The 17,468-nt window shown below is 40.9% G+C and overlaps 1 protein-coding gene across 1 annotated transcript in view; it reads left to right on the top strand.

Annotated features, from left to right (window-relative positions):
• Positions 253-17,468, top strand: part of PPP4R3A (protein phosphatase 4 regulatory subunit 3A) — a 38,391-nt gene continuing 21,175 nt past the window's right edge. Inside the window, exons 1-3 of the mRNA XM_021403267.1 lie at positions 253-1,330; positions 8,509-8,564; positions 16,906-17,004. Of these exons, the coding sequence (XP_021258942.1) occupies positions 1,189-1,330; positions 8,509-8,564; positions 16,906-17,004 (297 nt within the window). The 5' untranslated portion in view covers positions 253-1,188. The remainder of the gene's footprint in view (positions 1,331-8,508; positions 8,565-16,905; positions 17,005-17,468) is intronic.

Raw genomic sequence — 17,468 nt, 5'->3', positions numbered from 1 at the left:
CAGCGGCACTTTCCCACCCGCGCACGCACACGCGCACGCACACGCGGCGCCAACGTCCGGACCGGGCCAGCCGCCTACCGCCCGTGCCGGCTGAGAGCGATCCCGGCGGGTCACCGTGGGGGGCGCGGCAGGACTGTACGGGTGCCGCCGAGCACGCGCGGGGCCGGGCCTCGTGGCAGAACTCACCCCCATCGCGCTGCCCGCTCCGGGCCGCTGGCCCTTTAAATGCTGGCGGGCGGCCCGTGCAGCTGCTGGCTGGGAGACCCCGCGCCTCCAGTGAGAGGTGAATCCAAGATGGCGGCCGCGCAGTGACTGAGGCGGAGACAGAGGCGGTGGGAGCAGGGTTGGACGGGCCGCGCCGCGCCGCTGCCGTTCTCCCCCTCGGCAGAGCCGGGCCGAGCGCCTCTCTGCCGCCGGGTGCCCGGAGCGCGGCCACGCCGCGGGGCGCGCTGAGGAGTCGGGACTGAGCCGCCGCAGCTGCACCGGGAGGAGGAAGAGGAGGAGGAAGAAGAACATGGCGGCGGCGTCGGGCTGGGATTGAAGCCGCCGCCTGCGACCGGAGCCCATGGGGGAGCCGGGGCGCTGAGCCCGTCTGCCCGCCTCATCCCGCCCCGGGCCAGCAGCACCCGCCGGTCCCGGCCCCGCGGGAAGGAGGGCGGCTCCGCGGCGCCCCGCGCTGACGGACGCGAGCGAGGGGCTCCGGGCCTGGGCGGCCGCTGCACAAAGAGCCGCACTCAGGCCGGGGCGGGCGGCCCCGCTCCCGCCCGCCTTTCCCGCCCGCCTCAGCCTGGCCTCAGCGCTTCCTGCTCGGGTCCCGGCCTGCCGGGCCGCTCGCCGCTGTCAGCCCGGGCCGGCTGCCGTCTGCCGCTGCTTCCACTGCCCCGGATCCGCGTCTTCTCCAGGTTCCGTCCCTCGCCGCCTCTCGTTGCGGAGCCCTGCCCGCCCTTTGTCGGCCTGACCCGGAGCAGCGCCTCTCCCCGTCGTTCTCCGCGCCCCAGCCCTCCGCCTCCGCGGATATGAGGATCTCATCGGAGCGCTGAGGAGCGGGACGAGGAGCTTTCCTGGCGCGGCCGCGTGGGGCTGCCGCCCTCTTTCCCGCTCCCCCCGTGAGGGGGCCCGGCCCCCGGCCGCCCGCACGCTCCCTCAGCTTTCGCGAAGCAGCGCGGTGGCCGTGGTGCCGGCGGCACGATGACTGACACCCGGCGTAGGGTGAAGGTTTACACGCTGAACGAGGACCGGCAGTGGGACGACCGAGGCACGGGGCATGTGTCCTCCTGCTACGTGGAGCGGCTGAAGGGCATGTCCCTGCTAGTCAGGGCGGAGAGCGATGGTGAGTGCGCGCCGAGGTCTGCAGCCTCGTGCTGCCCTGGGTTTAGCTTTATGTGTTCCTTGCCTGAGTGTTTAGCAGTGTAATTCAAATGTGGTTCCTACAAGCAAGCATGCTCCAGGCGTATTTCGTTCTTCTCACTCCAAGTGGAGGAAACGGAAGGCTGCCATCGAGTGTGGGCATAGTAGGCGTAGGGTTTGCGGTGGATACACAGTGTTTCATACAAACGCGGTCAGGTGTTGTGAGCCCTGTGCAGGTGTGGGCATCTCGTGATACATCTCCAGATGCCTGGCGTCCCCCAGCTTTAGTACTAATTGCCATGACCTACCTGTCCTCAGATGTTTCTGGAAATGACCCCTCGTGGAAGAAGTGCTCAGACTCAAATCATGGTTTTTAGACGCTTGATGACCTCTTAAAAAAAAAAAATTAGCCTAACATCTATTTCTTTCCTCTCTTGCCCTTTCTCCTTTCTTGTAAGAATTAAGGCATCCTAGCATCTACCAACAGTTAGCAAAGTGCAGTTCTTGTAGAAAAGAAAATGGAAAGAATGGCACTTCTTTTTCCCTCGTGAAATAGTATCTGTCAGTTCTTCACCAGTTCTAGATCTCGCTGTAAATAGAATGATGCATTGTCCACTTCCCTCACTTCTTATGACAAAATTTACTACAGGCCAAGCAGTAGTGTCTACTGTAGCTACGTTTGAACTACTGTTGATTATTGGTAGAGTGAGTGCTATGGTCAGAGTAGGTTTTAAATTATATGTTTTAAAATATCTGACATGTAGTTTTTGCTTGTAATGTCTGTCAGTGCATCATTAAGTGTACAGCTACTGTGTCTAGTGGCTTGTGACTGCTAATAGATGACCTTTCCTTTTTTTTCTTCCATTGTTTTTTTTCATTGTAGAAACCAGGATGAAAAGCACCTTGAGCATCAGTGATTCTCACTGTTTGTGAAAGTTCTGTCAAACTACCAAAATCTGTGCAGGAAACAGATCATGAGCTAATGTGAAGGAACAAACTTGAATTCGAGCTTCTGATTAACTGTGAATCTCAGGGTTTTGTAGTTTCTTAATTATACTTGAAAGAATTAAATTAGTGCTTGTTTTGGGGGGTGGAACTAGGTGATCTTCAAGGCCCCTTCCAGCCAAGCCATTCTGTGATTCTGAGGTTTTTATTCATTTATTTTACAGTGAAGAAGCTGCCTTCTTAGTTTGGCCAGCTTTCCAGTGTAACAGAAAACACCCAGTATGGGTAGAGACTTTGTTTAATTTGAACACGGGAGAGGGAGGTGAGAAGATTATCACTGTCCTTTCAGGCAAACCTCGTGTTGCCATGTGTTTTGTTGTGGATACAGCCCTTGCTGTCCCTATTGCTGCTGCGCTCATGAGCCTCTATTAGTGATGGTTAAAAACTGTCATGTCTGTTACATGCTTACCAATTTCCTGATTTACTTATTTTTGTTCCTCTTGGAAAAGAAAGCATAAGGACTGCAGTCCATGAGTTTCTCGTGAAGAAGTAGTACATTCACGCTAAGATCTCTTCATTGACTTTGAGTGGTAAGACTGATTTGAGCCTGTTGGGCTTTTGCTGCCAGCTTCTTTGTTATAAGTGAGCAATGTGTAAGATGGAAGGCATAACTTGGTGTAAAGTATCCTGAGACAAACATGAAGTCTTTGTGCTGCATAGCTAAGGCACTTTGATCAAAACAGTGTGCTCACACATGATAATTGCTCATTGTACACAGAAATATGCCTAATGGCAAACACGCACCAGGCTTCTCTCAGCACATGCTTCAAGAGTAGTGAATAACGTGCAGTGTGTAAGTTCTTAATTTAGTTGGTAGTATCTGTACGGCCTGGGTAAGTGTGAACTCTTAATAGGCCATGTTTTTTTCTAACTTGCTTGTGTAAACACCTCACAAAATCTGATTTGTATTTGTTTACTGTGTTAATTATTTGTGGATTAATGAAAGCAAATGCTGTCATTTTTAAACATGAGCAAATCATTTGGGAGAAGGTGATGCCGAACTTAAAACCTAGTGTTTCAGGTACTGTGCAGTTTGTGTTTCCTCACGTGCCTTTTTTTTTTACTAAACAAAGTCAGCTTCTAGTTCCCAAAATTGTGAAAGCACTAGGAACCTCACTTATATACTGTTGCCTCCATGTTTCTGTTTTGTTCTTGTATTGTCTCTTTGTCAGCTCCTCCTCATTCCACAATGAAATTCTTCCTTCCTCCTTTTATAAACTAGCTTTTCCTAGTGTTTGTGCTGAGATTCATCCTGTGCATGTTGCTTGTTCTTGCTGATGTGCTCCAGGAAGCTGGCTGGGAACCTGGGATCTGACCGAAGCTGAGGGCTCTGCTTCCTGAGTGGGGGCTGTGAGCAGTGGTTCCCCTCTGCACTGGAAATTCCCACTCTGGTTCCCCTGTACGCAGGCCGGTGGCAGCTGAGCTCATGTGGCTGGCCATGTAGGCTGGCACATCCTTCAGTCTCCCAGTTGTGCAGCTCCATGGCTGCTTTACTGATGGTTGAGTTTTTATGGCGGGGTCAGGGTATTCAGATAATGGAGCTGGAATCATTATGTCAAGTCCAAGGTAAGCTAGCATGCTGAATTGGAGTAATAAAGAAGCTGCGGTTCTACTCAGTTCTATCTGTAGGGTTTTTGTTGTTGACATAGGCTTAAAAGAATTTAGAGCAGATGAGTGGTTTGTGTTACTGAGATGTCTGTAATGTTCCCAGGTGCTATTGGAATCACTATGGGGAATTTGGAGTGATCTCTTACATAGAGATTTCCTAAACTCTTATTTTTTTTTCCTTTAGATTGCTGTGACCTGACTGGTTCTTGAAATGTCTGTGTGCTCGTGTGGTTTCAGATCCCTTTGTGTTCTGAGCCCAGATGACTGAGGTGAACTTCTGTTCAACTAACTTAGGGTAATTTGAAAGCTTAAACTTTCAAGAAATGCTTACCAGTCCAGTGACCCCACTTTGACAGGCCAGAATGAGCTCCCCTACTGGAGGCCGTATTGCCCTGCTGTCGTCTAGTTGCTTTCCTTTCATACAGACTCAAGGGCTTACATCTTATTTGTATTTCACTTACTTTAAGAAAAGCGACACAGAAATTGGTAGCTCTAGACCAGGAGTGTCTTACACCTTTCCTGGGTGTTTCTTTTTTTTGTTTTTGTTTTTTTTTCTTGTTTTACAAGTTCTTGTTTTACTACTGCTAGGGGTACTGTTCTAATGCTGAGTCCTAAGCCAGTAAGGCTAGCGTGCAACAATGAGCTGCTTGGGCACTTGTTCAGGGAAGCAGCTCAGTTCTTGAATAGAAGTCTCCTGCAACAGGCCGTTCCTGGAAGTGTATTGCTTTTTATGAATCCTGGAACAACAACAATAATAAAAAAAAGGTAAAATATACCTTTCCTTTTCCTAAGTGGAGGTACAGTGGATGGCTTTCTCAAGTGCCTTCTCTCTACAACATTTTTTGGAGTGTATGTTCAGGAGTTCAGTTGTTAACATGTTTGAAAATGAAGGTGTTTCCTGCGGGGTGAAAACTAACAAAAAACAAGTGTAGAAATTCTTTTCAGCATTGAGCAATTTTTATTCTGATGAGAAGAAGTGAGTGACAGTGTACCTCTTCTTCTTTTGAAGATGGATCCAAGTAAGTTACATGGGAGAGGAGCAGTATTTCTTAACAGCAGGCCTCCTCCATGTGTATATATGAAAACAATTCTGCAAATCTGTTGTTGAGGTCTACTGCTTTGGGATGTTCAATGTTCTTTAAGTATCTTCTAAAATAGCATTGTTTATGTAGTTTCTTTTGAACAAACCATTCCATATGCACAAAGTCACGTTACAGAATGGCTTTGCACTAACATAACCAAAAAAGCCAAACAAATATAGCTGTGCTATATTGCATTATAGTGGCAAATAAGAGAGTTCTGCCAGTCAGTGGTGGTTTCAGGTGTTACTTTCAGGCACTGTTCTTTTGCAGTTACCTTTGCCAATTCATTTAAGCTTATAATTTAGAAAATAAGAAGATCTGTATAATTTTGGGGTGATTTAGTTAAAAACATTGTTTGTATTTAGGTCTGAGTTTTCAGGTCTTTATTCTCTTTGAATAAAGTCATTGAGAAATGAGATGAAATTTTGTTGGTATGAAGAAAATTGGATAGTCCTGCTATATTCTAGGATATTACGTACAGAAAAATAATTGTTTGTGACAAGTGAAAGAAAAAGCGTCTTGATTAGTATTTAAGAATCATTACTGTGGTATATTAAACTTGATTACCTTTTTCTAAAGAACACAGTTGTGTTACAGGTATCTGTTACGTTGTCTGCTTCCCAGAAGCAAGTATCAGGCCTATGGTTGTCTTCTACTGGGAAAGGGCCTGATCCTGTAGAACCCTGCAGGAAAATAGGCTTACTGAACTAACTTCTGGAATAGCCACTCATTTATTTTCTTAATTTTTATTTTTGATTTGAACCCTTTCTGGAGACCAAATTGCACAAATGGAGCATCAGTTTATCGAGAAGAATGGAGTTGGGCTGTTATGGGCTGCAGAGCACGGTTTACACATCAGTACATTTCTATTTCTGAGTTCATATTTTTCTAGTTATTGTCCGGAGTGATGAGGAATAAGTTGAATCATGTGGGAGTGAGGAGCTAGTCAAGCCTTATAAGGCTTGATTTGTCTTTCCTGCAAGCATCAGGTTTGGAAGGGAAGAATTGCTCCTTTGTGGCAAGTCCAGTAAAGAAGCCATTTTCTGATGTCTGCTTCCAGCCTGGAAGATGAGCTGTCTGGTTTGAGTTGTCTTCAAGATTTCTTTTAAAATTGTATTATGTCAGATGTGGAATTTGAGTCACATGACTTAGTGCTGATTTCAGGATTTCCATGTCTGTACATACATTTTCAGAACTAAAAATAGTGTTGAAATATCAATTGCTTGTAATTCTTACAGGATTCTCATTCACGTTTGCTGCTATTATTTCCAGACAGAAGACTTTCTAGGAGACAGATAACGAAGTTAGTTGCACAGGATAGCATTCTAGAACTTTAGTTGAAGCTGGGAGTTTGAAACTGAAAGTAAGATGGAAGTGAAATGCTTACTGCTTTTAGCTGATGGTGGTAACAGCAAAGGGAGCATTGTATAGACAGATATTCACTAGGCAAGCCCAATATTTGAAGCCTGAAACTATGGCCTGAGTACCATATGTGTATTGGATTCATCTCTGTAGCTCATCCTTGAAGTTTTCCTTCTTGGTCTTAACTCTGTAGTCGTGTTCTTTCTGTAGTTATGCTCTCACGCTTCACCTCTGTTACTAAAGCAGTTTAAGTGATACGGGTTAAAAAAATGGAAAAAGCTCTGAGAAAGAAAGAGTGGTATGTATTGTGTTTTTCTTTTTTTAGGAGGTGGGGTTTTTGGTATTTTCATTGTGTCTTTTGTTTTCCCTCTGAGGGCCATTTAACTCCATTTTGTTGTTGGATTGTCTCTGGGTTTGTAAGCAGTTCTTATTGTAAGGGCAGTGTGAGGCAGGACCATTGCTTCTTAAGCCAGCATCCTTCCTGAAGGCTGCTGCTCTGCAGTTCTTCCTAAAAAATTAGGTAGAAGCAGCCGTCACAGGTAAGTTTAAAAAAAAAAAAAAAGAAAAAAAAAATCTGTGCTTCTCAGTTCTACAGTGAGCTAATGAATGGTGGAGTTCTTGTTAAAATTCACAAGGTAATAACCTTTATTGACCTACAGACAAGGAACTCTTCTGATATTTGCTCTTCTTTAATAGTCCTCTGTTTCAGTGAGTGAAATTCTGCGATCAGATTCATCAGTCTCTTTCTTCACCTCTTCCAACCTAACATCTTCTGTTAGTTAGCAGCAGTTTCACAGGAGCGCAGTATATTGATTTGTAGATGTAACTTACAGGGTTTAGTATGGTGACACTTGGTCAGCAAGCGTCGGTTTGGGGCTATTTTTGATGTGAATTTATAAATGGATATCCACTTCAGATAATAAAACCTATTGAGCCATAATCTGTTCAGTAAGTTGATTCTATTGTGATATTTAAAAATACAATTTCCAGTTCCAGGTATGTTCTTCAAATCCAAGTAATATGTTTGCCTGTCATACCTTCAAATTCTTGCGCTTCTCTGTTTGAGGTGATTGAAGCACTTAATATTTTCTTTTATTGAGATTTTGGGAGACTGATTAAGATTGCCTCAGTTGGCAAGTGCTCTAATAAATGTAAAACTACCTTAGAACTATAGTTACATAACTAAGAAGTTGATAGTTTGGATTTCTACTAAAGAATAAATGTAAACTGGTAAATGAATGGAAAAGTGCCTCTGAGTGGTGCCTGAGGCCTTACGCTTCAGTTACAGTGTGAAGTTAATCTGTCAGTACATTTATCATGTATATCAAATGAAGCTCTGCAGATGCCTACACCGAAGTCGTGGTTGTCACAGTCCCTCACGTGCTGGCAGCTGAGCAGTAGGGTGGATGAGGGAAGTGCTCTGCCCACAAATCAAAGCAGATTTAATGTTTTCTTGTTTTTCCAGCAAAGTCTGCCCTCCAGGCTGAGTGGGACTTACGTTAACATTGATGCTTATGCAGGAAGAGGGTTGAGAAAACACAGATATGGGGATAGAAGTGCTGTACTATGTCTTAAATCAGCATGAGCGGCTGTGAAACCATTGCTCCGAAGTTTGCCATGTCTCAGGTTTTTTGGTTCAAGCAGTCATGGTTGCTGCAGTATTAGTTTCCTGTGGTGCATTCTGGCAAAGTGATAGCAGTGTTTTAGCTAAATGTTAAGAACAACAGATACCATGTGTTGAGCAAACTTTGTGTGAAACAAACCATAATTGCTCCATGGAATACAATTGTGGTGGTAATGCTGATTTTTTTTTTTTTTTTTTTGCTGAATTAATCTCTAAAAATTTTTCTATGGAAAAAATCGTCTACTCAGAGTGAGGCAAAGTTTGAGAATCCAGTCTCCAGGTGCTCCTGAATGTTCTGTATTATGTGAAAAATATCTTTGAGGGGGAAAAATGAATGATGAAGTTGTAGAATATGGATTAAATCTGCATATTGCTGGGAGGGAAGATGTTAATACCCACCTGAGGGAAGAGCGTTCAGAAAAATCACGTTGAGATTGAAATTTTTGTACACATGTAAATAAGTGGAACTTTTCTTTCTAGGTTCTCTTCTTTTGGAGTCCAAAATTAACCCGAATACAGCGTACCAGAAGCAACAGGTAAACATACTGTTTTTTCCTTCACTTTTAAAGGCACTTTTTTAACATCAGAAATAGATTTATCTCTATTGCAATTGATATTGTAAGTTCTAGTACCCACAATAGGAAACAAAGTAGTTCTCAGCATTTTTGTGCATTTCATGATACATATGTATGATTCTGTGCATATTTGTGAAGTTACCTGTCCTGCTTGCACACAAACACACACAAAAAATTCTGTGGGTGAAACAGACAAAGCACAGTTGTGAAAATCACTAATTAGCTGAGGTTCTGAAGGATTATAGTATCTGAAACTTAATACCAACTGACTTTTTTCTTAGTATTTCAGATACTGCAGCTTTCAATGTAATTTCCTTAAGAGAAGACCAGAATTCTTTTCAACTATACATATACCTTTCTTTTGACTTTCACGTGAAAGATGGATTTGGGTTAATATTGCTTCAAAGCAAACTGTGCATCAAAGCAACTTCTCAGCTGTAGCCTGCACCCCACTTCAGTTATTTAAGCCACACATTGTGAGGCCCCCAAAGAATGCTCTGGAGGGGGATGAGGAGAAGCAGCCTGCAGGTCTTGCACTTCGCTTGCTGATCTAACTGAGATGGATGCTGTAAAGTACTCTTAGAGACTGAAAATGCTGAACTGGATTGTATTTTATTGCCTGTCTGGTCAGCTCAGACTATTAAAATCCCATCAGGTACACTGAATGTGTTTAACTATTTAAGCTGAAGACTGAGGAGTATTTCCTTGGAAGCATGGATGCACTTCAGTTTTGCTTGCAGGCAGTTGCAGTGGTTCAGTGGCTACAGCTGTTTGTAGGCTTGCATGCTGCAAATGAGTAGAACCAGTCTGGATTAAAAACATCTCTTCTTGGAAATATTTTGCGTTTACTCTATATCTGCCCCTTGATAAAATTCATCACGTGCTATATAAACAGTCAGTACTGAACAACTGATAAGGGCAGTGTGGCATGGAGAATCAATTGCAGGGTGTAAGTAAGGACAAGACCAGCAAAAATGCTAAGCAAACTAGCTCTTAGTCTTAATCCTCCCTAGCTTGAGGTCGTGGTTCTGTGGCAGAGTAACTCCAGCTTTATAACTCCTAAAATAATGTTGAATATCTCACAGCTTTGTGGCATAGTGTTGATCTAAAGTAAACTTGTTCTGCTGGTTCAAATCTGCTCAAAGAGCTTTGAGGGGCTAGCTTTGTGTCAACAGACTTTCTGCCAGATCAAGCGTGAAGCATCCTCAAAGTAGGCATAAAATTGTAAGATCAGTGTAAACCACCACACATGCCTGTCAGTACAACAGCAGTACATACTGCTGCTTATTGCTAGTCTTGGCCAAGTGTGTATTGTAATCTAGTGTTGCACAAATACGATACTGGTGATTGTGAAAACATGCTTAGAGAAATAAAAAGTATAAACATGAATCTGACCTATTAAACCAGCACTTTTTTGCTGGAAAAGTGCCAGTCCTAAAGCTTTCACATGCCATAAACTTTCAAATGCTAGAAATTTATAGACAAATTGTTCTTGTTATCTAAGCAGTGCGGCCCTTCATTGAATTCAAGGCTCTATTCTGAGCCTTAGAAATAACAAATCTTTCTTGGTGTGTGTAGTAACCCTATTTTGCAGCACACTGTTTTTTCAAGTGATGTGTGCTTATCCTTTCACTCAGTAAAAGCCAAGTTTGTAATTTAAACATGATTGCATATGAGCTAAGGTTGGAGTATGGCTGCTGAAATGAGGGGCTGCTTCTTTCCACCTGTGTTGCTCACAATTCTGTACTGTCTAAACTCTCTAAAACAAAAGAAAATCAACTTGGTACTCCAGACACATTTTCTAAACCAGTTAACTTTGGACGTCAGCAGAAGTTTGAAGTCAGCTCACACAAGATCCACTTACGGAACTGTGCAGTAGAATAATTCTGAGTTTGTTTGCAATTGTCAGTTGCTCTCTGGAAATTTCAATAAAATATTGTAGGAACTCAAGACTTGAATCTGCAGAGTAACTTTTCAGTGAGATGTTCTTACCAGACTTTTATTGCAAATTTTCGTTGTGAGGAGAAACCTACCCTTTTGAAGGGGAACGTAGCTATGCATTGAAATTGTGCTTTACTAGACGCATTCAACACGTGGCATATCAGTATCTGATGGAATAAGGAGGTGAGTTCTGATTTTCATCCAGGCTGACGTGAAGCTTGTAAGAAGAAAGTCTTCTATTGAACCTGATTTGTGGTTGGAAGGAAGGAGAGGTGTGATGAATAAGTATCTGGGAAGTGCTTCCTGTGTCAGTTGCTCTGGGTTCTTCAACATGCATATAAACACCTTTTGTGATGAGCAGTGAAGTTTCTTCCACTAGCGTAAGCACATTCTACCCATTCTGCAGCACTATTGCCAGTATGAAACAGACTGTCTCTCTAACTGCAGATATTGCAAATTATGCACTCAAGGTTTACGTATTTATGTTCTGTGGTAACTGCCCCAGCTCAGATCCATCTTTGTAAAAATAACGATGAAGATCTGAGTACAAGTTTGCTTTGTTCCCTCCTGTCTTTTGGCACGTAAAACATCTGTGGAGACTACAGAAAAACAAAGGAAAACACTCTGAATCTGAACTTCAAGTCAAAACTCAACAAATTGTCTGCTTTAGATGTTGTTTTTTAGGATTATAAGCAATGCTTGCTATATTTTGGCTTATTCATGTTTCTGTCTGGATATATCTACCACCATTTAGATTAACATTTATAACTGCCCACTCTTCTCCTTTGGAGAAGAATGACAGATCTTGAGACATGCTCTGGGACTTGCTTTTTGTAAGTCAGCATAGTCCTGAGCTACATCAGCTTGCACAGCCTGGTCCCCAGTCTTCCCAGGCTTAACCTGCCATCAAGAGGCTTAACGTAAGTCAGGACAGTAAGAAAACTTGAGAAGTTAATGTCCTGTGGCTCCAACAAAAAAAGAACTTAGTCCTTACATTAAGGTAGTATTTGTAGGCAGAACACTTTTTCTGTTTAAAAAAAAAAAAAAAGTTTGTCAGAACAGCCACTCAGACTTGTATTTTTGTTCAGAGCTGTATGTTACATTTCATTGGTGTTCTCATTTTAAAATGTTATAATGGTAGAGTAACTTAAATATGAAATATACTGGATTTAATTGTGTAGCACACAGTTTAAAAGTAAATTCTGTTTAGTAAATGGATTTTAACTACGGTATGTGGTACCTGGACTGTGTGTAGAATACTCTGTTTTCTTCTTCTATTGTTGACTTTTACATTATATGTACATTTTTTTAATATATATACACACAACTATAGAAAATAATTTAATTGTAATGTCCTGGTAAAGTCTTCTGATACACTTCTGTTTACACTGATTTTTTTTAATGCTGTTTTCAATTTTTTTTAAGTTGTTAAATTATATAATTTGAGGGTGCTAGTCACGGGTGCTGTTCTCAAACAAGTGATCCTTATTCAATAAAAAGAATGTGGCAGTTGTATTTTAGGACGTTACACATCTTCCTATGTGACCTTAAGGGAGAATTTATCTAGAGAGAAAGCTGATATGAATGTAAGCTGATATGACTGTGAACTTGGGAATGCACTTTTCAATACACTTTGGTGCTTCAGCAGTAGAACAGTAAAGACTTACATCATCCATGTACATTCTGTAGCCCAGTGATGAAGTATGTGTTGCGTCCTTTCCGTGCCTGAAACAAAACAGCTTCCTTCCATGAAGTCTTGCCTTTGTACTACGGACTTTAGTGTCTTATGTCCTCTGCTTTGGCAGTCATCTTTTCGGTTCCTCACAAGAATACAAAGCTTAAATTCATCTGGAGTACTGTTCACTAGCTGAGTAGCTGGAAAGTGTCTACCCTTTGAAGATCGAACTTGTTCATAACAAAGATACATTTGAAAAGAACCAAAAATGCACCATCAGACTGCTCAGAGAAGATGAACTTCTGACACTTGCTGTAAGGAGCAAGTGAACCAACAGTGGAACTTTCAATAAAATTTTGTGCTTATTGCAGCTAAGGTAGTAAGGAAATGCGTGTTTTTGTGGGGTGGGAGGAAAAGAGAGGAGTGTGACTGCTCTTGATTGGTTCATTTACTTCAAGCAGATGATCAAATGTTCTTTATCTTGACAAATTTTCCCCTGAACTCTCTTTTTGTGCCAGATATGGCTGCTGGGCCAGTGAATTGAGGTAAATTGATTTTATTCATGTTACTGACCTATGGAAATGCAGCTGTGAGGTGACAAACTCGAGAAGTCAGGTGTGACTGTTACAGGCCCTCAGAAGCTAATGGAAAACATTTTGCCAGAAGACCGAACGTGGGGTTGATGTGTTATTCCAGTTTTGGAGATAGCTGATTAGCACATCCAGATAACCAGGTTCTGCATAAAAACCCAATTCTGAAAAAGCTTTGCATTACGTTAATGAGGTGAGGCTTTTTAACCTGAACGCTCTGCTGCAGCCTACTGTGGTAACTGTGTATGTTTAACGTGACAAACTTGGGTAGTGCCAGTAGTTTATTTCATAAGCCAAAAGTTAGGGACTGTACTTCTGATGGCAAGTAGTTGAGTACCAAGATTCGAAGAGATGTTTTGTTATGCCATGTAAAATGTAGACCCTGTCTGGGCTCAGCAGCTAAGGCAGGCTGGCCATCAGGCTGTCCAGGAGGGGAGAAGCAGCCTAACTCTGAACTTCTAGTGGGCCCCAGGCCATAGGCCTAAGCCACTTGAGGGCCAGTAGGAAGGGATTCATTCACTCTTCTAAAATAAATAAATAAATGATGGGAGGCTGCCCAGTTTGGGGCATTGTTACTTCTAGATAGTAGCCTCAGTCTCACAGGGGTGAGTAGTAGCGTTCACTGTTTGTTTTAAATATATTTTCAGCGCTAACAAAGAAGAGCTGCAGAGAAACAAGTTTTCTTGATCCTGTTACGTTAGGAAGGAGATCTGAAGTCAGTCTTCCAGCAGAAATATTTCCTATTTTTCTAACCAACCAGAGCTTTCTCCGTGTGTACCTAATAGAGCCAATAAACAAGCAGCAGAGAAATGCTAAATTGTATTTCAAAAGTTTTGACATGGGCCATATGTTTATAAGAGTACCAAAAAAATGAAACTCCCTTGCTACCTCTATGAGGATGTTGAGTGTAGGTCATCTAAAAAGAGCCCACGTTTAGAATTCTTGCTTAAAATTTAGAATTGCGGATTATTTTTAAGCAATCATAATGAGCAACAATGTGAAAGTGAAGATGAATTTCTGTCAACTGTTTTAAGGCAACAACAAATTTTCTCTGTGCTGAGGTAATGATGACACATCCAGCTGGCACTATTGTCAAAATATTTTTGCAAAGCAGCAAATGATTTTCATACTTGGAACAGCGCTCTGAACTGTACATAAGAAGTTTCCCAATTGTCATCGTAGTTAAAAAAATCTTGCCAAGTGCTCTAATGCATCTTGAAAGATGTGAGAAGTAAGAATACTAGGATTCTTTGATAGCAGTCAGTATTAACAATTTTGATGATAAAACATTTGTCTTTTTTTATGACTCGATTGATGGATCTAGGATTTAATATTGCAGTTTCATATTTAAATGGTGTTTCATGACCATTGTTTAATGACCATGACCATGTTTAATGAGATAAAAAGAAAATTCCAAATGTTAATTTTCAGTTACCCCACTCAGTTCCTTGTCTTAAACATAACATTTCTATGTAATGCAGAAAAAATGAATGCATTTTTGACCAGACTGAGCCCAAACAGCTTTCTGAACAATCTAAGACTGGGGACTTTACGTTTATGGGGAGTCATGTGCAAAACTCATCTCTTTATATCTCTAACCAATAACTAATGTTAATAAGGGCATTTAGGCATGCGCTTGTCAGATGCTTTTGAAGTAACAAGACAGTATTTGGTGTTAAGAAGCAGCGTAAGTATTCCTGTCTCATAGCTGAGATCCACAGCAGTTGCTGGATTCAAATCACGCTGCTACACAATTGCAGATCTTCCAGAAAGATTCCTTTAAATAAAACAAGCAGAGGGTAGGCTTTTATTCCTGATCTTTTTGTCTGAGTACATCTAGAATTTCCTTTAGTGACTTCCCTTTAAAATAGATGTTGAAGTTTTGTACGGCTTTTCTTTTTGATGATAATAATCTGTCTAGGTTCTGTATAGGTAGAAGATACCAGTTTCTGTATAGAGAAATAGGTACAGGTTTCTATGTAGAGAAATGAAAGTTAAACTTTGAATAGTACATGATGCAGAACTGCAGTGCATTTTTCACTTGCTTGTGTTCTCTTTTTACAACCCCTTTCAGACAAGAAAGGGTATAGAAACAAATATTCTCTTACTAAAGAATCCAGAAAGTAGCAATTCATAAATTCTGTTGAGGTACTGACAGTAACCTATAATGAGGTTATTTTTTCATGCTAATAAGACAGATTAATACTTTGAAATTGTTAATATTGTTAATATTAATAAATTGAATGTGACGATTACTTTTCTGCTGTTCAGTTTCTTCCCGCAGTTCTTAATTTTGCTATCCAAAGAAGTAATTAAAATCAGAATTGTAGAGGTGAAAAAGTACAACTTCAGTTTTAGATTTGGATCCTGTTGCATAGAATGCACACTGTAGTAAGGTACAGATTGTTTTTAAAAGATGGTAAAGTAAATGTATCTGGAGATACGTCAGCGTTCACTAACTGGTGCAACTTCAGTTTTCATATTACCCCTTTAATGGCCTTTGTTGCTTTGTTTTTTTTTCCTTTTGGGCCTTCACTACTAACATTTTTGTAAACTGTTTCCCATGCTCCTTATGTGTCAACAGGACTAGGTGCTGTCAATTTGTCATTACCAGAGTATTTGCACCGTGACCTGTCCTGCAGAGAATAAACTATTAACTGTGACTTTTTTCTTCCTTTCGTATTTTGGAGGTGGTCTTCCTAAATCCCTTTCTTCTGTGTACCACCTCCTCAGCCCTTCAAAAACAAAAAGGTAAACTGTTTGCCATTTGCAAGGTAAACCCATTAGTACTCTGTGGCAGTACAGCTCCTCTGGTAATGGCAAATTGATTATGTTGTGTTGCTTGACTGAATCCTGGTGGAGCCAGGTGATCATGCTATTTAGCTTGTAGTTAATTTCAGGAGTTTCAGGATCTCTCTTATCTTCAGTATTCATTTTCATATTTGAAATGTATTAAGCCTAAACAATAACCAGTCTTAAACTTTATAATGCCTGGCAAATTATAGCGCCTTTGCAAATATTTAAAGTTAATTCCTTTAGGAATTATCACCATAAGGAAAATCTATACATAGTGAAGGCATAAGAGTCTATTTCGTGATTCTCAGTGAAATGTGATACCTCTTTTGTGCTAGTGAGTAAATGCTCATTTTAGCCTTAAGTGAAATAATGTCATTTCTTGATGCTCTGTGTATTTAATATGGCTATATTCAGCTAGCTCTTATAGGAGAACAGAAGACTTTCAAAATAAAATTTGATTCAGTATATAATGCAGATACTGTTCTCTTTTGTGGGTTTTTGTAAACTGTCTGTTTAGTAAACTATCTTTTTGCAGGATCGGCTTCCACCTTCTGTATACGGGATTTGCACGCAATTTGAGGGCTCTGATAAACTCATGGCCTATGCAAATAAGTAGATGAGAGCTTAAGTTTCTGAGTAGTAAATCTAGCTAAGAACACTTTAAACTAACTTCTACAAATCTAGAATTAAATTTCCTTTCCGAAGTGTAGTTTGGAATGATGTGTGTGGTTCAAGTGTCAGGTGTATGCAAACTCTTAGACGTTTAACTTTGTGTATGCGTGTGTGTGTTCAGAGATCTGTTCTTGCTTAATGTTTGTAGGCATTTTGCAGTTTTTTAAGCAGCTGTTCTGCGCATTAGCACAATGTTTCCCGGGGCCTAAAAAAAAAGGATCAAGACAGTGATTTTAACTCTGATCTTACAAAATATTGCAGTTTTGTTTGGTCCAATTGAGAAAGAGTATAAGAAAAGCAGTATTAATGTTACTGTATTTTACAAGAGGATACGCTGCGGTAAAAATAGGTGTTATAGATGAGCCTTTTGAGATTAGCAATTTTATGACTGCGAGAATTGTGAACTAGAGCTTTCACAGTTATTTTAAAAGTCACTTATTCTGATTTATGCAGAAATGTTTTTGATCCTAAGAATGAAAGTATGATGATTACATTTGCTCTGTAATACCATCCTGTCATAAGGAAGTGTCAGGCTATCCTTATTTTAAACTTTTACTCTTTAAACGTTGTTTAGGCATTGAAAACCAAACATAAATTGCCTGAAATGAAAACTCTTCTCTCTTTACAGGATACCTTGATTGTGTGGTCTGAAGCTGAAAACTATGATTTGGCACTTAGCTTTCAAGAAAAAGCAGGATGTGATGAAATATGGGAAAAAATATGTCAGGTAAGTTTGATGAATGAAAGACCGAGACACCAAAATCATTTTGTGTTCAAAATTTTTAGTCTCTTCTAAGAGGTGAATGTGCACAGAGTAGATAGAAAATAAAAGCAAACCTGCCCTCTTTTCCACCTTCCCCAAATTTTACGTTTGAGTTTGGAAACTTTCCCCTAGAAATCTGAATTGTACATAAACTTATGATTTTTTTTTAGAGCTTTTCCAGATTATTTTGCTCAACAGAACTTTATAGATCTCTTACCTCCCAAGGAAGTTTAGCACCAAACTGAGTGCTCAGAAAGTTTCCTAACAATTAATTTCATGATTAACTTTTTTGCTGCTTGACTAGAATGGAAAAATTTCCTTCTAAACTTTTCTTGTAGAGAGAAGAATGTATAAGTTCTTAGATGATTTTATAATGTATTTCTTATGAACTTGACTATAATTTTTATGTTTCTTTTTCTCCATTTTTC

Source organism: Numida meleagris, chromosome 6 (assembly GCF_002078875.1).
Source record: "Numida meleagris isolate 19003 breed g44 Domestic line chromosome 6, NumMel1.0, whole genome shotgun sequence".
NCBI lineage: Eukaryota > Metazoa > Chordata > Aves > Galliformes > Numididae > Numida > Numida meleagris.
Note: the sequence above shows the minus strand (reverse complement) of the source record. Positions and strands in the feature narration are given on the sequence as shown.